This window comes from Pholcus phalangioides, unplaced genomic scaffold, assembly GCF_987345545.1.
Source record: "Pholcus phalangioides strain wild (caught in Gottingen) unplaced genomic scaffold, Ppha-v1.0 ptg000007l_1, whole genome shotgun sequence".
Classification (NCBI taxonomy): domain Eukaryota; kingdom Metazoa; phylum Arthropoda; class Arachnida; order Araneae; family Pholcidae; genus Pholcus; species Pholcus phalangioides.
The window spans coordinates 24,328,070-24,353,134 of NW_028301600.1; the positions used below are offsets into that span (position 1 = coordinate 24,328,070).

Below are 25,065 nucleotides of genomic sequence, written 5' to 3' on the forward strand. Positions count from 1 at the left end.
AGACTTCCACCATGGTGTTGCCTACTAGGTTCGAACATGAAATCAAGCTCCCATAGCCACCCACATCCAAGCCAAGAGGGCAGTCAGTAACATTACTGTATGGCAATGGTTTTCAAACTTATTCCATCCATAGTTTCCTTGCCTTAATCATTATAAACTGCCACCCCCATCAGGGCTGGAACCAGTGAAGCAAAAAGACTCATGTCCTGGCAGCTATTTCGAGAAAATGGCAAATTTTGGGGGAACAACACCATTATAAAGTCATCAACCTTTACAATGGAAAGGACAACAAAATCACCTCCCACCCCAAAACAAAAAAAAATCATAGTTGCAACCCTGTTCTCAATTGTCATTCATTCATTACGTTTAAAAAATAATCGTGCCCAAGTAGCGCAGGGGTAAGATGCTCATCTACCACCATGAAAGTTGATGTCAGGTACCCGGATTGGATCCTGGGGAAGGACATATACAGGGTGCAAGGTAACAACGCACACAACATTTTACTGGCAAACTTCCAATTAGAAAAAATATTCAAATAACGTGCAGAACTCAGATACACCGTTCATATTGTAAGTGATTGTATAGTTATTACAATAAAAAAAATTGACTTTTTATACAGACACCGTTTTACACGCATTATCAAGTATATTTATGTAGAATGTAGGTAACAAAATTAATTTATTTATGACAATGAAACACACTTCCTTTTTTTTGTAAAAAATTTATTAATACAATTTTTTACTTGCATTCAATCTTCTCTTTTCTTACAATAAAAATATTTCTTTCTTTGCCGATTTAAACATAAATACTTTGAAGTAATTTTTTTTGCTAACGGAAATTTTTTTATTATTATTACACCATATGAATAAAAAGTAGGTCAAGTAAGTTTATTTACAATTTTTTCATGAAAAAATTTCATCTATAATGTTCTTATTTTCTGCTAAAAAAATTAATTGAAATATGTTCTTTCATAATGGAAGATATATTACAGTTGAGGGATTTCAATAAATATATACAATCACAAATTTTCAAGACAACAATTTTTCTGTGTTTTTACATGAACATCTGAAAGTCAGAGCAGTATGGAAGACATTCCAGTATAAGACGGGTATGATGTGCAAGAACTTCTTTTATTCAAAGAACTCACTGAGAGAAAAAAATCATATCAAGTTTTAAAAATCTTTTTCAGTTTACAAATGTAGTCAGTTGAGATGTTTTATAATTTGCCTACTTGCAATATACAATGAAATATTTTGACAGTTACACTGAAGATGTAGTCAATTCTGTTCTACACTCAAATAAAAATTCCCAGTGAACAAAATTGGTTAACATCACTTCGTAAAATCTCTACTCAAATGTAACCGTCAGATCTAGTCATAGATACTTTTTTCATGATTCATTGCATTGGATTAAACATAGGTCTCAAACTCAAACACAGCAAATAGCCAGGCCACTAGATGCACAGAGTGACCATAATTAAACTAGCGCTACTCAAACAACCAGTTCAAAACTATTTTCTAGCATAGAAACATCTTATATGTAAAATGAGAGTGTCTTCAGGGAACACTACAAGTAGAAAAAGGCTGAACGCATGCGCACACACACAAGAACATTGAATAGCAGACAGTTTTGCTGTTAAAGAATTTGTGCCTCCTTTTGCTTGCTATGTTTCACAGTGTAAGGTTTTGTTTAGTCAAGGACCTTATATTTTAGTACAGATTTAATACTTTTTTTGGGTTCACCAGAGTCAATTCAAGAAAGAATATAAAAAGAGTAGCTTTAAAGGGTCCCAATGTCAAGTGCTGCACAAAGGGGGTTTTTAGAAAATGAGAAATATGATTACATATAATAAGAAATATAAATGATGGAGAAAAGAAAATCAAATCTCATATTATGGGAAAATATCTTATAATGCAGTAAACTATTGAACGGATCTCACTTCAGAATAGTTATAAAAAAAAAAAGAAATAATATACCTTGATATCACACCAGGAGTTGTCAATCTTCTAGATGTTGTGTGTCTCTGTCGAGATAAAAATGTCTGACCTAAATCGATTTGACTTATTCGTTCATCAGCCATTTTCTTCTGCAAATGAACAGCCTAAAGTATTAAAAAAAAAAACTTTATCGATAAGTTAGCATCAAAGTTCTCATTCTGTCTCAGATCGTTTCTTTATATTGTTTCAAATAATTTCTGACCTATTAATTCACTAAAAAAGTCAAAAATTGTTTATCAAAATCATATGAAGTGCATAGTTCAAGCTAAAAATACCAACTAACAGTGCACAACAATACTAATAAATCAATAATCTACACAAGTATTACAATTTGAAAAATTGAAAAAAATCACAAAACTTTGAGGTTGTGTCTTCATCATCCCAAATATTCTCTCAAAATACCTAGTTTTCTCTTCTTTTTTTTAACAATTTCTAAATGTCTCTGAAGTCTATTGAAGAAATGTTGACTTGTAGCAACAATACACGAAACAAACTGTAAAATAGTTTTCTTTATGCTGTGACTGCTATGTAAGGTATCGGAAGGTGATATGTCCATACTAAGCTCCAGTAATTTCTGCTGAAGATGCATTGATTTTTACTGAAACCTTTGAGAAAAATAGCTGCAGGTAATATGCAGCAGTCTATAATCTGAACCAAAAATATGATGTTTTTTTAGAGTAAAATATACTGCTTATAAGCAGAAAATCACAGTAATACATCCTGAAAAGAAATATGAACAAAAATATAAGAAAATAACTGTGTAATGGTGATGCTCTTACACTGATGAACTAGCAAGATATGTGTTTAAACTTTCACACACACACACACATCCCCCTTCCCTCACAAAAAATAAATTAAGTCACTTGACCAAACAGATAACTGCACAGAATATGAGCACCAGCCATGGGATTCTATTTGAAATAAGAAAAATACAGAAAATTGGCCATATCACATTGATCATAACCATTGATTTGTCATGCAATTATAAGTAGATCATTGCGATGAGTAAAGCAAATATAAAGAACCTACCAAGTTATAAAAAGCTGTAGTCATCAATTTATCTTCCATATCTTGAAGGGTCCGCATTCGCTCAGTTTCCTTCTAATGAAAAATTTCTCCAGATTAATTATTATAATAAAAAAAATCACCAAATAAATATCAAAAAATTTATATAATAGTAATGTTATATTTAGATAAAATCTGGAAAATAATTTTTTTGTAGATTAGTTGAATTATTCACTATCATTTTGACACAGAATTAAGTACATACACAACAGAAATTCTTGAATTCAAGAAAGTTATATAAATTGAGTCAATATTTATTAAAGCAATTAAATTTTAAGAAAAAGTTTTGTTATGGAAAGCAATTATACAAATGAATGCATTTTATTTTATAGGTGATATTTAAACTGAATCTCAATATGTGATTGGATAAATGAATTTATCACTAAATATGTTCAGTGACAGATATTTTTACTTCACATTGAATTTGTAGAGTGCACTGAATGCACCTATACCTTTAATAATAATAATTGAATCAATTACCCTCAATAAAGCAGCAGCTTATGTGTTTTTAAAAGTTTCCTTTTTGGCTCCTGTGTGCCTCTTCAAGAATCTTATTTTTTCAAGTTAGAAGGTTTTCCTTAAGTAAAAAAATGCATGACCATGTTTTGAAAGGGGAAATTCTGGATTAAAAAGTCATGAGGTAATGAAGGCGGCCAACAGGACTACCACTATGGGTTAAATTTTTAATCCTGAATTTCCCACTTTGAAAAAAAAAATTGACAGCTACTTCTCTCTCTGCTCATATAAAAAAAAAAGTGACACGAACCATTGACGTAGATACTAGAAAAAATGATTCACACAAATCAGCAAATATAAGATTTTACCTTAGTACTCATATATACTGGGTTTGAGAATCATGCACATTATTTTCAAACAATGTATAACTGAAACCATAGATGCAATCAATGCAATATGCATAAGTATCTTTGTTTACCTGTGTGTGTGTATATTTACACATTCGGCTCTAACTGTATTGTAATCAATGTTTATATACAATCAAACTTCAATATAATGCCACCATTTGTCTTGCAGATTTCTGGCGCTATAACAAATTTGGCATTATATCGAACCACAAATTAATGTGTGTACTTCCTATATATAGAAGATTTTTTCAAAAACACAAAAACACTAGAAGCTCTGGAATTAATTTTTTCAATAACATAAATGCACTATGTAAAGGAATGTATTCTCCCAAAAAAGTATTTTTCATTTTTTTCTGATAAATGGTGCTAGTCCACTTTTAGAAAAATATGTGTGATCGATTTAAGTTTCATAATAAGCATCTATACTACCCTTTTTATATACCTTTAAATATTGGAAGCTTGCTAATGAGGTTATGATATTTAAAAAGGGTAATAGAGGAACCATGCTGAATTATCACTCAGTTAGTTTGACAAGCTCCTCCTCAAAAATTTTGGAAATTATTATCAAAAGGCAATTGGTGAAGTGAATAGATGAGAATAATGTATTGTCAGAAAACCAGCATGGGTTCCAGAAGGGGATACCATATGTAACCAACCTCCTTTGCTTCTATGATCACGTGACTAAGGCTTTGGGAAAAAGCAAAAACATTGATGTTGTTTATCTTGATATCCAGAAGGCATACGATTGGTATCCATGGTAAACTCTTGAAGCATTTACATGAGATTGTGAGCAACTTGTTGAATTGGATAGAATCATGGTTCAGACATAGATCACAATGGGTTATGGTTAATAGGGAATTTTCTGAATTTTCCATCAAGGAAGTGTCCTTGGGCCCATACTTTTCATTAATTATCGATAAACTCGATCAGGATATCGACAGAATTATTAGCAATTTTGCAGATGACGTGAAGCTAACAGGGGTAGTCTGGAATCCAAGCGATAGGGAGATGCTCCAGATGAACTTGAATATGATTGCTGCATGGGCTAATGAATGGAACATGAACTTTAGTGTACATAAGTGCATGGGTACTCATATTGATTCGAACAACCCATGTTTCTCTTACGAGCTGAATGGTGTCACTATCAAAGGTGCAACTAGGGTGACCAATTTGGGAATTCTCATTGACGAGTGGCTTAGGTTTTCTGAACATTGTTCAGCGATGGTCAAAAAAGCAAATAGAATGCTCAGTTTCAATCTATAAAAGGTCTCTTTGCATTTTCCTAAAGTCATTCTTCCGCTTTTCAAGGCTTAGTTCATCATGGATTAGAGCAGCAGTTCTCAACCGTTTTTGACTCGGGGAGCCCTTTTAAGTAAAAAAGTTCAATGGCGGAGCCCCGTAGGCCAATTTTTTAATTATTCATCAAAGTTACTGATTAATTTTTACTATTTAAAAATATTTATCATTATTTTTTTTTAATTTTACTGTTTTTTTTTATTTTCCTTGAACAACTGCTCAACTGCCCCTGGAGGGCTCCGCGGAGCACCGGTTGAGAACCACTGGACTAGAGTATGTTGTAAGGTTTTGGAGAACGTACCTACAGAAAAAGGGCATAGACTTGGTTGAGAGGGTGCAGAGAAAGAGCTTTCTTTGTGTGCCAGACCATTTTATAAGAAATTTAAACTGATGGGTCACTAGGAAAAAAAGGCAATCAAAGATAGAAGCTTACTGGGGGAGGGGGTTTACAAGCCCTCAACCCCCCCCCCCCTCCATCCCCCCCGCAGGCCGACCAAAAATGTATTAATTTTTCAATATATTTGAAAAAAATTAAAATATTGAAAGAAAATACCCTTATATGCTTTTAAATCAGTTTCTATTAATTTAAATGTTTTTTTGAGGTTGGTAGCAAGAAATTTCTTTCAGAGAAGGTCTTTGTGCTCCCCCCCCCCCAAAGGTTGATCCTACATATGAACTTTGGTGTATTAGTAAAAAATGTAAATGACGAGTAAATATATAGAATTTTATTAATTAATTGATTAAACTTCAATTTTTTCAGTACTCGACTACTTAAAATATTTTAATTACAATTATCATTGTGCAATAATTTTAAATAATCTTTTTAAATAAAAAAATTATTCAAACATTAAATTTTTTCAAGACATTAAATTATTAAGAAATTTTATTATTATTATTAAAATATCACAGTATTTAATTTTATCATTTTAAATATTCTGATTAAAGTAATCATTGTGGAAAATTTATTTATTTAACCATATCAAATATCAATTATTTGAATAACCGTAATCATATATGTGCAATTTGGTTAAAAATTGAAAGAGCCATTAAAAATGTGTTGACACGCCATGCTAGAAAAATGCTTTTACCAGCATTTGATGTCAACTGTCGATTTAAAACACTAATTTCTGAGTTGATGCATATTCTAACAATGATGATACGGGAAAAAAATTCAATGTTTACAGTTTTTTTTTTTAAATAAAAATCACATAAACACAGACATATATACAAATACAAACATACACATAGGTACGAACATAAAAACACATAAATACAAACACGTTGTGACCCCACGGGATTGGGTAAGTCCTTCCAGCAGATCTAAAGCTCTACATTAGACGTAATTGCTGTTTCACAAATAAAATCCCAGTTGCAGGTTTCTCAGCTTTGATGGCATTTCCAACCACAAAATGCCTTCGGTAAATTTTTCCCTCCATCACACTCTCCCTTCCTTTAAACACGCTGCAAAACTTTAACAACCTTTACCCTTTTGCAAAATTTCCTTTGCAACCATTTCCCTGACTTCATTTCATCATCTTCCTCAAATGATGTTCATATTCTCTGGAGTTAATTTCAAAGCTGTTATCGGAAAATGCAAAGCCTCTGTTCCCATCAAAAATACCTCTTCAAAATGTTTCTTTAACTCCTGGATCAATCGTGATATTATCTATTTAAAAAGAAAAATTTGCCCGAATGTCTCCAAACTTAAATTCAATAACTCCCTTTCTCTCAAAAATAAGAGCTCAGCCTCTACACGTGACCTTAAAGATCCCATCCTTTGCCAGAAAACAAATTAACTAACTAACTCTTTACTTCAATATCTTGAAATTAAACCCTCAAAATTTTGGAATATTCTTTGCCCTACATCAGTCTGCCTATTTTCCCTTAAAATTGATAACATCGACCTTACTTCTTACCTTGATATCGCCACAGAATTTAATCAGGTTCTTTCCTCTGACCCCACTTCTTCTCACTCCTTTTCCGATTCATTTTTCAACACTAGTCCTGTTTTCTTCTCTAAAGTAGGCCTTCTGAACCTTTTAAAAAACTAAAATCCCACTCCACTGGCCCTGATGAGATCCCAAATTATATTATCAAATTTTGTGCTGATGAAATTTCTAATTACCTTTTAATTATCTTGCCCTATGACTGGAAATTAATAAGATTATCCAAAGTCATATATATATAAATCAGGTTCGCTTTCAAATCCCCTTAATTTCAGACCCGTCGCTATCACCTCTACTTGCTGCAAGCTTTTTGAGCACATAGTTGCCAAGGAAATTCGCTCACACCTTGATTCAATAAACTTATTTTTCTCAAATCAACATGGCTTTCCATCATCTTTATCAGTAACCACACAATCAGATGTTTTCATACATGATTTATCAAGCAGTATTGACAAAAACGTCCAAACTGATATAATTTTCTTAGATTTCTCTAAAGCTTTTGACAGGGTGCCCCATGATAAACTTCTACTTAAACTCCAAAAACTTTCGCCTATGTGTTCAACTGTTTAAATGTGTAGAAGCCTTCCTTACCAACTGCAGTCAGTTTGTCTCCTTCAAGGACCAGAACTCCCCATTTCTCCAAGTTAAGTCCTCTTGGTCCTCTTGCCATTACTGTTTTTGATTTATATTAACGATTTCCCTAATTCCATCAATTGCCATATCAGACTCTTTTCAGATGATTGTGTCATCTACCAAACAGTGCATAACGAATCTGACCGAGCATCTCTCGAAAACAACCTCAACAGTCTCTGAATAGTACTTATCCTGGCAATTACCCCTCAATTCTTCAAAAACAGTCTTTATGAAAATTACTCGCAAAAGACTTCCCTTCGATTTTTCTTACACTATCAATAACTCTATAATCACTGAAGTTTCTAATTATAAATATCTGGGTGTAATTATTTCTGCCAACCTCCATTGGAATCTCCATGTTGATTACATCTTTCATAAGTGTATCCAAAAACTCTTTTTTCTTCGTCGGAACCTCAAAAACTCCACCTGTCACCTCAAACATCTCCTTCCAAACCTACATCCTTCCTGTACCCTCATATGCCTGTGAAATCTGGGACCCCACATACTCTCTCAAACATAGACAAATTAGAATCTATTCAAAATAAATCTGCCTGCTTCATTCTTAACTGTTAGTCATCCTCTGCCTCCGTCACTGAACTCAATATGTAACAGCTTTCCTTTCCAAAATCCTTCATGGCCATTTTCATATAGACACTTTGAATTTTCTAACTTCAGCTTCGTACTTTTCAAAATGAATTAACCATTCATAAAAATTGAAACCCATCTATGAATCCCCACAGACTGTTTCAAATTCAGTTTCTTTTTCCTTGAACAATAACCGACTAGAACAACCTCCCATCAAATATTATTGATTGTACAACAGTTTCTGATTTCCTCTCTCTTTGTAACATCAATCGTCTCTGTCAAACTTCACCACTGCATTCCCTTGTATAGACCTCGGCCAAGCAATATTGAATAAATAAATAAAATAAATAAAGGGAGTTATAACAGCACCTCCTAGAGATAGAAGGCCTCCGCAGTCTGCTTGTGACATTAATAAGTAGTCTATTTTCCCTCAGATTTTTCAGGGAAAAAAATTCCCTGCTCATGCCAGTATCATCATAGTGAGGAAAAGAAATTATCGTGCTCAGAATTGGCGATTTCTATGCCCACATCCAATCACTATGCGGTATTTGAGAGCCAATCAGGAATATTCTACACCAAAATAAGAAGAAACGAAATAGGATGCTGTATTTCAAAATGTGGTAAACTTGCTAGGTAGTCTGAATGACGTTTATGGCAACCCGTGCAGAGGCCTTCTATCTCTAGGAGGTGCTGGTTATAATCACATATGGTTCAGACAACAGCTTTGATAAAGATTAGACATTATATTGTATTCTTTATTTATATATTTATGATTGTGGTATACATTAAAATGTTAGATTACTCACACATTATGAGAGTTATGCAGTTATATAATTAAATTACTTATTGTGAAGAAGGCTGTATTTTTTGGTTATGTTTAACATCCATATTTTTATGGGCATCTTTTTCAGCCACCTCATTGGGCAAAGGATTGTTGTGGCCTTTGTGTTTGTATAATAACTTTGTTCAGAAAAAGCATATTAAAATTTATTCACCTCTAAGATGGATATTTTCTTTTCTTTTTCTAGCATGATTGATCGAAAAGCATTAAAATCCACACCAGAACCAGCACTTTTACTCGGATTCAGATTTTTAATGACCTGAAAAACAAAGTTGATGATTGGCAAAGTTCAAAGCAAACGTTAAGTTGTAGTTATACTTTTGTATAATAATAGCTTTTTATAAGATGAAATAAAAATATCTTATATGACACAGCAAAAATTAAATTTCAAACAAGAAGAAAAAATGTTAATTTAAGCAATTCACATGTGACTCAGTTCATGAAAACTGTGTGCAAGGAATTTGAAAAATTATTACTTATCAAATTAGATTAGAACAATAGAATGCTTTTGAAAACTGCAATATATTTTTTTATGCAGTTCTAATTTTTTGGAATACAGCCAAACTTCATTAGGATAAACTTTCATAAAGCAAATTTAATATTTTTCACATGAAGCATATTCAAATCATTGTTTTGTCAGTAAATAAAAATTTTCTGTGCATCTTTAACTTTTTTCTTAACAAGTTTTGACTGAACTTATGTCACTTACATTTTTAAAAACAAAATTTGAATTTATGGCACTTCACTGACACTTGGTGATTAACATTCATTTTCCTTTTTTTTTCTAGATGGATCACATTATCGAAAAAATTCAAACATTTTAAACTTGCTGTCTTAGATGTAATAAACTTACTTGAATAGGCTTGCAAATTGTGTAACTTCAACTAATTTGAAATTATTACAACCTTTTAAAATACTGTTTTCATTAGTATATGGATTGTTATTACTATATAATCATCATTATTTTAGTTGACTATGCTTTACCGGTAGTACTGTTTGAGCTAATTAGTTTTCTAATGGCTATCAGCACTAATAAGCTATTAACTATCAAAGAAAACTAAATATGGTAGGTTTAACTAGAGTGCACCTTAAGGGCCTATCACCGGCTATAAAATAATTTTGTATGTGTCTAGTGATGTGTTAAGGGGGGGGGGGGTGCTGCTGTATTCCACATTTGGAAGCGATACATATGACACTGATTAAATGTCTAAGGTATTTAATTTTCGGTTGTGAGTGTGATCAAATGTGGTGGCATGAATGAATGAACGCCAGGGTCTCTGCCACCGGACTTATGCCGTTGCCGAGATCTCTTCCAGCCCAGTTTTGTGGCAAAGTCTGGAACAAAGTGAGTGTGCACCTAACAGCCTGAGTGTGTAGCTAGTGTTGTATCTGATATTTCAGTGCTGCCATCTATTCTTTAAATTGTGAGTGAAGCATAATGATTGAATATTTGTAACGTTGTAGGCCTGTTGCTCTCTGTGGCGAGACTTTTTAACGGGGAGATCGGCTTGCATTCACGCCTTGAAGTTGGGAACCACAGGAAACCAACTTCAGCCGACCACCACTGTGGCGCCGGTGGGGTTCAAACCCGGATCCTCGCGATGCGAGTCCGCCACTATGACCACTCGACCACCACAGTGGCCAAATGTGGTGGCAAGAAAGTTTTATGAAATTGGTATAATGTTAGTCACTATTAGATTTTTTTTTTGCAATAATAGTGAAATAGCAACACAAAGATTGAAAAATATAAAAAAATAAAGAAAAATAATATGAGAATAGTTGTGTTAAGAAAAAATAAAAACAATTAAAATTCATCAAAAGGGGGAAGGGAAGAAAGTAGTGGAAAAATTATAAATACAGCAAAACTAAATTCACTACTTTGAAGTTTCATGGTCGAATACCCTTTGAAAGGAACTTACATTTCTTGCCTTTTTCAGATATTTTCTATACCTTTCTTCCATTTCTTTCATTTCTTCACTTTTTCTATTGAGAAGTTCTTGAAGTTGATGACTTTTGTGCACTAAAAAATTTATAATCGTTATACAGGTAAACTCATGTACGGTGCTAAAATAAAAAAACAAAGAGGTCTTAGGCTGGTTAGTAGAAATAGATGATTTATGATTTTTTTCCCTTTCAGCATTCATTACTCACCTGAGACTTCCACTTGACTTTCCAATGACTCAATTACAACTCTTTTCTGTTGTAGCTCTGCTTCTGTTTCTTTTTGTTTTTTGTATGCAAACTGCAATTTTTGACGTAGCTCTGTATCCTCTTGTGCATTAACAGCTGTCTGATTAGTTTGTAAATCTTCTAGTTGACATTCCAATTCCATAATTCTTTTATTTGCTAATCTGAGAACAAAAAATGAATCAAGTGTTTTTATTTTGTAATCCAATTTTACATACACTATAAAATTACAACTGAACCACAAATTTTTGACGAATGAGAACACAAAGAAATGAGATCACTGAAAAATCATAATTTTTTAATGATCACATTTCATTAGCACTTGCATATAATTAAAAAATAAAATAAAAATCTTTTCACAAAAAATATGTGGTATTCAGAGAGGTATGTGTACCCAATATAAAGCAAAACTAAAATGAAGGTAACTAAAAAGGAAAACTTTTTAAAACCTTTAAAAAAACTGAATTATTTAGCAAAAAAATTATTTATGTATTTAATAGTAGGTACAAACCTGTTATCTGTTTCTAGTTCATTTACTCTTGATCTGGAATCATCTAGTATGCTTTGCAGTAATGTCAACTGTTTGTCAATATTACTACGCTCATTTAATTTGAGTATTTTGTTTTCATGCTGCAATCTTATCAATTTTTCTCTAAAAAAACGAAACAAATAAATGTTCAAGAGTAATAGAGAAAAAGAAAAAAAACAGCTAGTTTTACTTTAGCAAAAGACTACGTCAAAAATACATTAATCAGCATTTGCTAAAAACTTGTATTTTGTTCATATAAGTTGAACTAAAATTCTTTCTTCTTTAATGCAGAGAACATATCATAGACAGCCACTATTGTTACTTTGAACAATTTTTCTTTAATAAACAGACTAATCTATATACATTTTCGCATTTTATTTATTATTTTGTAAATATCACTGTATCACGTTAAAGGAAAAGGTTAGTTGAAACTTATTGAACATGCAAGACTGTATAGGAAGTCTTTTTTATTGCTTTTTACCATTTCATTGCCAACTCATTTTCAGTTGAAGTGAACACAAGGATTAGCATATTTCTATAACTTATGGTGCCAGGTTAAACCAATAACCCTACGTGCAAAAAAGGATAGATTTTTTCCATTCATCCATACCAGGGGATGCAAACTGACAGCCTACTGTCCATACATGGCTCATAGCCAGTAGTGAAGTGGACCTTTCTATTTCTAAACTTGCTATATTCATGAATTTCAAATAATGCCTGAACCTAGTTATGTAAAATATTTTTGTTGGAATCTCTTTCCAAATTTCTGTTTTGGTTTCTAGGATCCAGCCAGGGTAAGCACAATGTTATAAAATATAGGGCCTACGTTTGTCATATATCTTGTTTACTGACACTTTGCTGCATTAGTTTGCTATCCCTGAGTGATATGGATGGAAAAAAAATCAAAATTTTTTTCAGATCATTACAATTTTTTTTTTACTTCTTTTTCATTGGATGAAAATACCTCAATATCAGCTTTAATACAGTATACCGGCGAAGCACAAATAGCAATTTTCTTCAGTGGAAACCTCCATTCCACCTCAATGGCAGTCAAAAGGTCAAGAAAACCAAGAGCAACTATAATTTTTTTTTTCTTGAGGGAAAGGAGGGATGTTTTTTTATCTAATTCTATTTGGTGAATGAGCATGACTATCCTCTACATCACTTGGCTAAGCAGCATCCTTGAAGATTACGACAGGGTCCAACCCTAGGCCCACATGCAGTCCACAACAGATGTAAACATGATCCCACAAACAATTTCAAAGTGATATAAATGTGATCCTACAAGTGATTTCAAACAGATATGAATAAATTATTTTCTGATATTTTAACACATTGCATGTGGGAGATAGAGAACTCGGTTCAACTTCATCTGACTGGAATGTAGCTCATTTATCAGCCACATAAAGCGTGGTCCAACCCCCTCGGGGTAAAATGCTTACATCCCTCTTGGGACAGAGCGTGGACCATGTCTGGACTTACAGCCACATAAAGCTACCAAGTGTGACAGTCCATCCTTTTATATCTGTTCATATTTAGAAAATAGGAGAAAAGCGACTGTTTAAAATATGTTTTTCTTTCTCTCTCTGTCTAATTAAAGTTAGAGAAAGAATGCAGGGATGAATAAAGGAAGGTTATTTCTCTTTTCTGGATTTTTGCAGTATAAAAAATGTATACAGCATACTCTGTATATAGCGTGCCAGGATGCATGCTATATACAGCACTAAACTTATGTGCTGATGTTGTGAGGGGAAAAAATGAGAACAAGATGAGGGTGTGTGTGTACATTTAGGAATCTTGTCCTCAACAGGTTTGTTAATATAGTACCATTGTTATGCCAAGAAGATAGAATAAAATGCTTTCACCATTGAAGCTAAAATTTGCCTGCATAAAAAGTGTTATTATATAATACAAATACAATGCCACAACAGGCAAAATGCCCAATGAGGTGGCTGAGAAAAAGATGCCCATAACAAATATGGATGTCATATATTTCAAAAATACAGCAACCCAATTAAAAACACAATCACAAAAATTATAAACAATATATACACATGATAAAAATATTATACAATGCCTATAAAGAATACTTATGTGGTTGTCTTAAATCTAAGTATGGATAGCTTCTCTCGATTTAACCCAACATGTTCATCGTATTTCTTTTTAAACGTGTCAATTGTGTAAGAATTTACTACCTCCAGGGGTAACCTATTCCATTTATTAACAACCCTATTAGAGAAAAATTCCCTGTGACACCATAACCTCGCATTGTCCCTCACCAATCGATACTGGTGTCCCCTTGTAAAGACAGTCGATTGGCGGTGCACTAAAAGTTCATGGTCCAACCTATCCATCCCATTGAAAATTTTTAACACTTTGACAATATCTCCTCGACACCTGCATTCATCCAATGTAAACATATTCAAAAAATGAAGTCTCTTCATAACTCAAGCCCTGTGTGCCAATAAGGACACGCATAGCTCTTCTCTGCACCCCTTCAACCAATTCTATGTCCCTCTGTAGGTATGGTCTCCAAAACCTTACAGCATACTCCAGTCCAGGACGAACTAATCCTCGAAAAAGCGGAAGAATGACTTTAGGAGAACATGAGGAGACCTTTTTGAAAATGAGACCAAGCATTCTATTTGCTTTTTTGACCACAGCTGAACAATGTTCAGAAAACCTAAATCGAATGATTGTAAAAATGATTTTGGGCCAGAGCCAATGTTATCTGCCAACCTAGATTCAACTTCCTTTTTACTATCCCTTATCGCTTTCTTCAACACTCTTCTTTTATCAGTAAACAATGACAGGTCACCTCGTCCACTTTTATACTCTCTGAATGCTCTTTTCTTTTCCAGATAAAGGTTACGCACGCTATCCATGAACCATAGAGGGTGTGAAGTGTTATTATACTGCATTAATACTGTTTCTGGTAAATTTCAAGTGTCTTTTGCTACCAAGGGGAGGAGGAAACAGATTGACTGACACACTGATTTTAAAGCCCTTTATTTGAGGATGCTGCTCGACCAAGTGATATGGAGAATAATCACTCATCTTCACAAACTAAAAGCAGATGGGAAATAATGCCCCTTCTTTCCTTTATAAAAAACATAGTTACTTTTGATGGGCCGTAACTAGAGGGGGGCTGGGAAGCAACTGCCCTGAGCGGCAAAATTTAGGGGCTGGCAGTTTTAGGTGGGAACAAATAACACCATTACAAAATCATATAATTTTAAAGGTGTGGAGGTGGCAAAATAATGTTTGTCCCAGGTACCTGAATCATGTTTGCCCTGGGTGACAAAAATCCTAGTTACGGCTCTGACTTTTGGGTCACTCTTGTATAACGGATGAGTTGATGAACATCACTTATACAAAGCACTCAAGACATATCTGATAAACATAGAGAACTACAGTTAGAACATACGCACACTCTTCAAATAAATATTTAGATGAATAATTTTTGAGTCACTTGTTACTATAAAGGAATATAGTAGTTATTCCTGCTTTTGGAATAACAATTTTTTTTGTAAAAAAAGTTTGATACAACATACCTTATTTCTGGAGGAACAGCATCAAGTAAATCAGAATCACCAATCGTGCTGTCACTACCATGTCCATCATGAGAAGATGCTGAAATACCAAGAATTCCCCCACAAAATTTATTATTTGATTCATAGTATTCCTAACATACTTAAAAGAAAAAATATATACCACGGTTTGATAATTGAAAAAAAAGTGAAATTTCACGCAATCTATATTAAAATTTTTTATATTGATTTCTAAATGATGATTGAAATGATTAGAATTTTCAATAACATAGATAGGATGAACCACAAGTTATTAATACACCGTCCATTGAAAGCTTCAACAAGGGGACACCAATATTGATTGGTAAGGGACAATGTAACAATAGTCGGGAACCTTTGGGGAATTTGCCAAACCTGCCTCTATCTCTTATTTTCAAAACATGTTTATGTAATTGTATAATTTTTAATAGAATTTGTTATGTTCTCTTACCTTTTATAACCGTGCACGGTTGATTAAATTAGTCTGTGATATTTTCATTGCTCATAGTCCAAAAAAATGTGCGATCCTGATCACATCGCCATTTTAAATTGTTGTTGCCATTTTTATTTTGTGAAAGTTCCTATAAAAAATTTATTGTCATTTCTTTATGCAAATTAGATGTTGTATTTTACTATTGGTCGTGCTCTGATGTGTATTTTTTTGAGATGGTCGGTCCCAGGAGTTGGATCGTTCCGCACTTCCTTTTTAGGTATAAATACCCGGAGTCACTTTGCATTCAATCTCGCTTTCAACTCAGTATACATCACTTAAGGTGAAGGTGGTCGGCTTTTGGTGAATCGTCCATAGTATGAAATAACTTGTCTCACCAGTGCTCGGCACATCGCTGGCTGTTTCCGGATGTTATTATGCCTCCTCTCTAGTCATCCGTTGTCACTGCCGTCGTTTCGGTTCCTGTCATCGCTGGTCCGTTGTTTGGCTTGGTGATCATGGTCATCACTTCGGCTCTAGCTGTTGAGCCTGCTATTCTCGCAGCCATGTGGAGTATCGGCTCGTGACCTTCGCTCGCTCCCATCAAGGTCAATGACGTCACGGTCGTGTAATTCAAGACCGTCAAACTTCAGTCGCCGGACTATATTGATGAGTCAACGGACTTGCATAAAGTTTGGTATAAATTTGAGAAATAATTTTGTGTTAGTACTGTTAATTGTAACCTACGTAATTGTTAAAAGTATTAATAAATTTACTTATGTTAAAATCTAGAAATTCTCTTGAAATCATTTGTCTTTCTCTTACTGTGTATCAATTGCACCGATTTCGCCAGATCAGAATCCTGGGTAGTTATGCTGGGTTGTCGCAACAACTCCAGATTATGGTTTTTGCGGGAAATTTTTCTCTAATAGGATTGTGGGTTGTGAGTGAATGGAATAACTTACCCTTCAGTGTCGTGAATTATGCCACAAGTGACACATTCAAGTAGAAATATGATATTCACATTGGAATAAATCGAGAAGCTATTCATATTTAGATGAAAACAACCATAACTTCTTAAAAGCAATGTAATATATTTTTCTCGTAGTTTTCAGTTTTTGTGATCATCATTTGATCATTTTTGTTACACCATGATCATATTCTGCACACGAGGGCTGATTAAACTGGGACCTACATGCATTTGAAATTCCTCGTCTCTTTTAAACATCTTTCTGAGAGTTTGGTGTGCTAGCCCTTTGTGAGTGGGAAGACTCCCTGTGGTAGCAATCTTTTTCTGTGGTTAAGTGGTCTCTGTTTCTGTTGTACCTCTGCATCAGGAGGAAAGATTCTGCAAGGACAAATTGAGTATCAAACTCACATCTCTAAACATCCTTTGGCACTTTAGGCAAGTATGTTATCAACCTGGGCTACTGCGCCATATAGTTTTTTGATGAAAATTGCTTTTATTTTGGGTTGCTGGATTTCACATCCATAGTTTTTATAGGTATTTTTTGTTTTTTCTCAGCCACCTCATTGGGCAGTTTGTCTGTCAGGCATTTGTATAAAATAAAAGTACAGTGAAGCCACACTGCAACAATAACTGATGCAATAATAAATATCCTTGAAATAATTTTTTTTAATCTTATTTGGAATTGCCTTTATGTAATTTTCAATCCCCCTCCCCCATACACATATTTTTCCTTTGGTACAATAAATCCCTCAATAATGATAATTTTGTAAAGGACTTTTGAAATCACTGCAATGATATTTCAATACATCTTTGCTTGAAATTCAAATAAACCTTGTATTCAAGCTGTGCTGATTAAATTATTATTATAGAGCAGTGTTTCCCAAAGTGGGTGATGGAATGGTCCAAGGGGCAACAGAACCTATGAATTTAACATAGGATCCTATGGGTTTGCTTGAGTTGGGGGCGATGAGAGAGAAAAATTTCTGAAGAAAAGGGTGAGATGGAAGAAAAAGTTTTTCAAACTTGGTAAAAGGTACTTAGAGAAACTAGGTAGGAGGAAGGAAGGTACTTGATATAGAGGAACCTCCTGCTATGGACACTTCCCATTAGCAGACATCTCTGAAGCCCATGAAGCCATTTTTAAAACCAATCTTTTATAATAGTGTTACAGGGAAATCTAGTAAAGTAAGATCACATAAAGTAAGGAATATCTGTATATTAATGAACACTTCCTGTTAGCAGAAAAAAATATAATTATCATGGGTGTCTGTTATTGATGGGTTCAACTGTACTATATTGAAATTTCTGCAGTGTAATAATGATATTCATTTGAAGAAAATCGTAATTCACTTTACCTTGTTGTTGCATGCAGCGCATTTCTTCTAAACTTTCTTTAAGCGAATCCCGTTCAATTATTAACCTCTAAATAAGAAATTGTAGATAAAAATTAGAATTAAAAAAGATGTAAAATTTGCTAATAAACAGCAAAATATTGTCATTCATTAAATTTTAAATACTACTAAAAATATAGAGAAGTTAGAATTGACAGAACAGAAAACTTCAAAAATTAACCAGAAAATGATAATGTTTTCACATACATGGAATTAACTGAAGATGATATCACTCTCTGCTATTATACAAAGGTTTTAACAGCTGTTTGATGCGAAGATTAATTCAGGAAAGAAAATTCCCCTGCCATGGTATCCTCTCACATGCCAGAGGATGGCAGTTTGATTCCCACACGGAGGCAGTTGAATTTTCTTTCATAAATTCATCTTCACATCAGCTAGTTATTAAAACCTTCATATGGAATTAACTACAGTCAAATCTCGATAACACGAATGTGCAGCGGTTGGTGAAAACTTCAAGTTATCGTTAGTTCAACTCATCGAAAATTCCTTCTTGAGAGTGGGAAAAAGAAAGATTTATTAAAATAACTATGCTATTTATGAATATTGCATTAGTAAAACATTTCAAACTACTGTAGATGAAAAAATTCACAAAGATAAATTATTCTAATGGAATATTATTTAATTAGGTAACGAATGAGAATCTTTAAAAATAAACTACATACTATATATATTATGGAAACAGATGCATACCTGATACTCATATAAATGAAGCAAATTATAAACCAAGTGTGTATAAGATTATTTCCTGTCAAAAAATGCTGTGATTTTTGACTGCTGCTCTGTTTCCTTCTTTCATGAGAAAGTCATTAATTTCTTGGCAGCAGACAAATCTGCGTCAACAATGTCTACACTCTCCATAAAATGTTGCACCATACCAATGTCAAAAGTCACTTCTTTCTTTGAAGGGGGGGGGGGGGGAGGAAGAAAATAAGAATCATCTTTCTCTCCTTAATCATTTTTTTTCCTCTTGCAACAAATTCATAATGTCCCCATCAGAAAAATAATTGCAAATCAGTACCATGTCATCAATATTAAGGAACGTATCTACATTTCTCTCCATATCCAGCATATTGTAATTATCAATGGTGGGATCGTCTAATTCCCACAAATGATCCATACTTGGTACATCTTGATCACCAAAGAATCCACACATTTTCAACCAATTAACAGTTGCTAGTGGTGTAACATCGTTATTCCGAGTGTTAGAAAGTAGCCTTATGGCTTTCAGTAGGTAATGTTATTCGGCTTGTAACATTATTGTCTATAACATCCATTGCCACTCTCTCCAGTCGTTTTCTGTATGAATGTTTAAGAGACTTAACAATGTCCTGATCCACAGGTTGCAATTTTACAGTGGTGTTTGCTGGTAAAAATTTCAAAACAATGGCTTTTAAATTAGGAACTTCATAATGTGAAGGACAATTGTCAACTAACACTAACACTTTACTCCTTTCTAAATGAAACTTTTTATCCAACATCAGAATATACTGTTTGAATAAATCTGAAGTCATCCAAGCCTTTTTGTTCGCTTTGCATTGCACAGAAAGGGATTTTACGGGCTTGAAGCATTGAGGGTTTTTAAATTTTCCGATTACTTAAAAGATGTAGCTTCTTGGATCCCAATGCATTGACACCAACTATGATGATCAGTCTTTCTTTACTTAATTTGCTACCTGCACAAGATTCACCTTTGAACATCACTGTCCTCTTGGGAAGACTCTTTTATGAGTCCACTCTCATCAATATTGAATACATCTTTTGGATCATAGCCTTTCAAAAGTTCAGGCAATGTTTTATGTTTCTAGGTGTGGCAGTCGTCATCCAAAACATCTTTTGCTTCTCCATGAAGGGCTCTGAAGATAATGTCGTTTCGAGCTTTGAATTTTTTAAGCCAGCTGGCACTAGAGTTGAAATCAGTTGCATTCAATAATTCAACAAAATCCAAAGCCTTTTCACAAAACATTGATCCACTTATTGGAATGTTACTGTGTTGTATCTGATATGTTTGAAATCATTTCAGCAAAGCTGTTTCGACTTCTGGAAGGGCACAAGGTTTTAGTCTTGTATTTCAGATTCACATTTTTGCAGAGAGTCTTGTATGAATACTGTCCTTATTTTTTAAAATCGTTGATAGGGTGTTCGGAGAGATGCAGTACTTTTCAGCCACAACCGTTTTTTAGATTTCGATTTCTTTCCATTTCATCTATAATTTTCTCCTTTTCTTTCAAATCTAAAGCTTTCAACTTTCATTTCAACATTTCTGAAAAATTTATGCTAAATAAAGATTTGTACTGACCACTTTAGAACGCTGCATTCATCTGCAAATGGGCAGAAGTGAAGTTGTGGTTTTAACGTGACCACACGTGAAACAAAAGAAATGTGAAACAGGTGGCCAAGTTTATTGTCATTGGTCAATTTTTGTCTAGAAAACTGGAGAAGGGGGGGGGCGGAAGGTGGACAAGAAAGGAACTCCTTGCATTAGGAAAACCACACCCATGGTTTCTCACTGGGAGGCTAAATATGCTGATTTTTTTTAATCCCTCTTTCCTGAAAAACATTGAGTTAAGAGATAATTTTAACACTAAAATACGAAAAAGTTCTGGGACCTAGTGCAAAAATTAGAGTTAAACAGATATTTGAGATATTAGAGTTTGAGTTATCGCACAAATTCACTGTAGCTTATAATTCTTTTACAATTGTCTCTGCTAACACTGAACTACATTATATAAAATGATCTTAATTATACATTGTACTGATCTTATCTAAATCAAATCAAATTATGGGACCATGAACATGACTACTGATCAGGATTTTCTAAAGTATTTGAGGCAAACGAAGATGAATGACCTGTGGTATCAACTCAATTTATTTAAAAAATAACATACCTTATCCTACAGACTTCTCTAATAATGTCAGACCCAAATATATATATATATATATGGCAAGCTTTGATTTAATTTTTTTTCACAAGTTCCTGTGCATATAATTGTGTTAATTTCAGCCCACATATAACAATTTCCTTTAATTTAACAATAAAAATAATGGTTTTATCTAGCTTGTTGAATCTGAGCTTGACTGCATATTCCATGAAATAAATCTACAACTCCAAATCAATGAACTTAAACAGAAAAAAAAATTTCAAAGCTGCTTTAATAAATTGCTATTTACAACTTATCACAAATTAAAAAAATACAGAACATTTTGAAAAAAAATTGTCAAGCCCACTTAGTTGGTGATTAGTGTGACAATGTTTCATCTTTGCTAGTTGACATCATTACTTAATTTAAAGCAGTCTGGTAATTTTTGGCTGCTTGTCAGTAAACGGCAGCCAAATATTAGAAAAATATTGATGACATACACTCATACTCATTTCTGCTGATAATTTTTACTGAAATTGTGAGAATAAATTGTTTGGAATATTTTTATCTGAACCACAGCAATCAGAATGTTTTATTGTGGTTTTTTACTATTCACACCAATAGTAAAAAACCAATCTCTTTGAATAAATTTGATAAATTAAAAATCTGATAAAAACAAAAAGAAAAAAATAGATGATAACCTCCTTTTCTTGTTGAAGAGATCCAAGTTTTTCCTGAATTCTTTTACTCTCAAATTCATTTTTATCAGCTCGTTTTGTTTCTTCGGACAGTTTTGTATGTAGTTCTTGAGCTTGTTTTTTATACATGTCAAGCTGTGATTTCAACATTGCAGTCTTTTTTATTTCCTGCCCAAAACAACATTAATATACAAATAAGAGAAATAGAGTAAATTGAATACAACATTGTAAAATAAAATTGAATTACCACTAATTTATAGAATATACTTTGTGGTTCAGCTCTTATACAAGTATAATACTTAATTTCATTTACAATATGTTACAGTTGATGCTGGATATAGAACCCCCATTGTTCCATGAAAGACATTATATCGGGTGGTCGTTATATCGAATAAAAGATGAAAAATTTAGCTTCTTAAGAAAATTCTATGTTTCTGGAAGATTTCTGAGAAAGTCCATGCATTACTATTTTACATGTAACTGCCACTAATTAAAATCATCAACACATAAAAATGAAATCAAATTTTTGAGATGAATTTCATCTTCAGAATGAAACTTGAAAGAAAATTTTAATTTGAGAATTATTTTGTCTCATTTTTGGCATCTGCACAAGAAATGCTTTAGCACAAGAAAAAAAGGAGAGTTAAAAATATCAGAAGTGACAAAAGCAACTGGGGACACAGAAAAGAGGAAATTCAATTTCATAATGAGTGCAACCCCCCAATTTATTGCTATTATAGGAAATTTTAAAAAGGGAGGGGTTACAATTTTTGGCAGAAAAATCAGATTCATAAATCATAAAATCAAAAGACATAACTGGTCAGAATGAGAAAGATCAGAGGTGGGGGGGGGGGGTAGTGCGCGCATATGTTCGTGAGCATATACCCTGGGCCATCCCAAGTGCATCCTCCACCCCAGTCCACACCAGGGTAAGTGATATTCAGAGAGCCCCTATCTGGCTAAAATTACAGGCCTGTCAGTTTACACACTAACTCTGGAAAATCATAGTACCAGATTTTATAATCATGAGACCCTCCTATGCTATCAAGGCCCTGGGCTGTCCTATGCATTAAGATGCTGCTTAAGAACTGCTTATGTCATCTGCAGCTGACGCTCTGAAGGCTATGCTTGTTCTTAGAAAAACAATGGAGAAAAGAGGAAATAATAAGGAACTTCATATAGCTTTCTATAACTTTTTCAAGTGACATTCAAGAAAAAAAAAAAAACAATCATTTAAAAAAATTATTAAAAATTATTGTTATAAAAATTAATCTGATAGGACAAATATTAATTTTGTATAGTTAGAGATGGTCTTAAGGCAACTGACTAAGTTCAAATGATAATTTTTTGTGAAAATTGTCAAAAATGGTTTTATGAATTCAGAACTAAATCCAAAACTATTTTATTCTTGTACATGTAATAAGTAACAACAACGTTATGGCTTATTTAAATCATCTACAACAATGGTTTTGTAGGCAACAAACAATTGAAGATTTTTTTTTTTTTCATTTTTTCATTACTTTATTTCACGCGAAACCAAATTTTTCAAAAACTATGAAAGATATTCTCATGAAATTTTTCGACAGCGTTCCAGATAACATTAGCTGTGCAATGAACTAGGATCTTAGCTATATGTTCAGAATTTAATATTTTACAGCTGTTTGAATGAAAAAAATTGATTTCCTTTGCGAAAATTCATATCTCAGGGAATATTTCATGTATCTTGAAACTTTTAGTTCACTGCACAGATAACAGTTATAGAAACATACAATATCAAAACTATTCAAACAAATTGTGTAGTTTTCAGTGTACAATGTCTGGCGTAAGTACTGAAAATGAGCTAATTTTGAGGACATAATTTAGAATATTTCTAAAAGTTTTAGAGATATTTCAGAAATTTCATTGGATTGTGAATTGTTTTGTGAAAATCAGTTTTTTCAAAAAAAAAGTGCCCCCATACGTAGTCAGTTGCCTTAATGAGGTTCAACTGTATTAAACTTTGATTTCTCCAAAGATTCTACCAAATGAGCCTTTTTACTAAAATTATGGGACAGCCAAAAACTATGAAAAAAAGGAGTTTGTTAATTCAACGCAGGATACACATATGGTCACCCTAGACCAGTGGTCAGCAAACTCATTAGTCAACAGCCAAATATCAGCAGTACAATGATTGAAATTTCTTTTGAGAGCCAAATTTTTTAAACTTAAACTATATAGGTACGTACATTGTTATTAAGGTACTCCTCAGCTGGCCTTTGCTAAAAACGTCCTCGATCTGATTGAGGTACATTCGCTGAGGTCGACCCCGTCCAACTCTCCCATCCACACTCGTCTTGTATACATGTTTCGTCTATCTCCTTTTGTTCATCCTCTCTCAAAGGAAGAAAATTCATCAATGTGATCAATTTTCTTCCTTGTGGTCTTCATCTCCACAAATGGCCAGTCTCTCAATGAATCTTGTATTGTAATACCATACTCACCCCTATATTTACGGGTGGAGTTTTAACACCTTTTACGGTCTCCATCCGAAAATAATTCAGTAGTCTTCAACGATATCTGTACGCAATGCCTCTAGGAAGAAATAGCGGCCAGATCCTCAACGTAAAAGCCCAGAGAAGGGGACTATCAAAATCGATAAAAATAGGGTAAGTGAATCAGAGACCGTATAAAGAGACCTGACCCAGTCAGAGAGCATACAGACCCTAAACACGATACTTGCTTCACGCATTTGCCGTTTTCCCTTCAAAATATGGAAGCAAGATAGCAGCGTCACTAGAGGAAGAGACATGCATGACTGCAACATAAACACGTTAGAGTCACACATGTACTCGGAACACACATTCAGATCGCAGAGAGTGCAGGCAGGCTTTCAAAAAGATGCTTACGTAACACGAAAGAACTCGAGCATTTACCATCTTCACTTCAAAATATAGAAGGCAGATCACAGCACCAGTATGACATAAAATATGCCTAACCCTGACAATCTAAATAAACATACATGCACAAACGTTCCTCGATGTAACCAATTCGTAAGAAATTTCCCAGATTAATGCGTACGAGGTGTATATGTTACTGTGAAAGACCGATATCTGGCAAATGTCGATATTTTCTGGTGAATGTCAGCATTTACGTAGTCGCTTGATGTATGCCTGAAATGTTTGCTAAATATCACTATTTCTAACTTAC

At 33.6% G+C, this 25,065-nt stretch overlaps 1 protein-coding gene across 3 annotated transcripts in view; it reads right to left on the bottom strand.

Annotated features, from left to right (window-relative positions):
- Positions 1-713: 713 nt before the first annotated feature.
- LOC149085098 (protein Hook homolog 3-like) overlaps positions 714-25,065 on the bottom strand; it is a 62,188-nt gene continuing 37,836 nt past the window's right edge. Inside the window, exons 14-23 of one of the 3 annotated variants that reach the window (XM_089232894.1) lie at positions 21,883-22,047; positions 18,267-18,333; positions 15,497-15,575; positions 11,925-12,065; positions 11,378-11,577; positions 11,146-11,246; positions 9,381-9,485; positions 3,027-3,098; positions 1,977-2,101; positions 714-1,146 (exon numbers count right to left, since the gene is read on the bottom strand). In XM_089232894.1, coding sequence (XP_089089020.1) covers positions 1,131-1,146; positions 1,977-2,101; positions 3,027-3,098; positions 9,381-9,485; positions 11,146-11,246; positions 11,378-11,577; positions 11,925-12,065; positions 15,497-15,575; positions 18,267-18,333; positions 21,883-22,047 — 1,071 coding nt within the window. In that variant the 3' untranslated portion in view covers positions 714-1,130. The remainder of the gene's footprint in view (positions 1,147-1,976; positions 2,102-3,026; positions 3,099-9,380; positions 9,486-11,145; positions 11,247-11,377; positions 11,578-11,924; positions 12,066-15,496; positions 15,576-18,266; positions 18,334-21,882; positions 22,048-25,065) is intronic. The other 2 variants (XM_089232895.1, XM_089232896.1) reach the window with 2 other exon arrangements.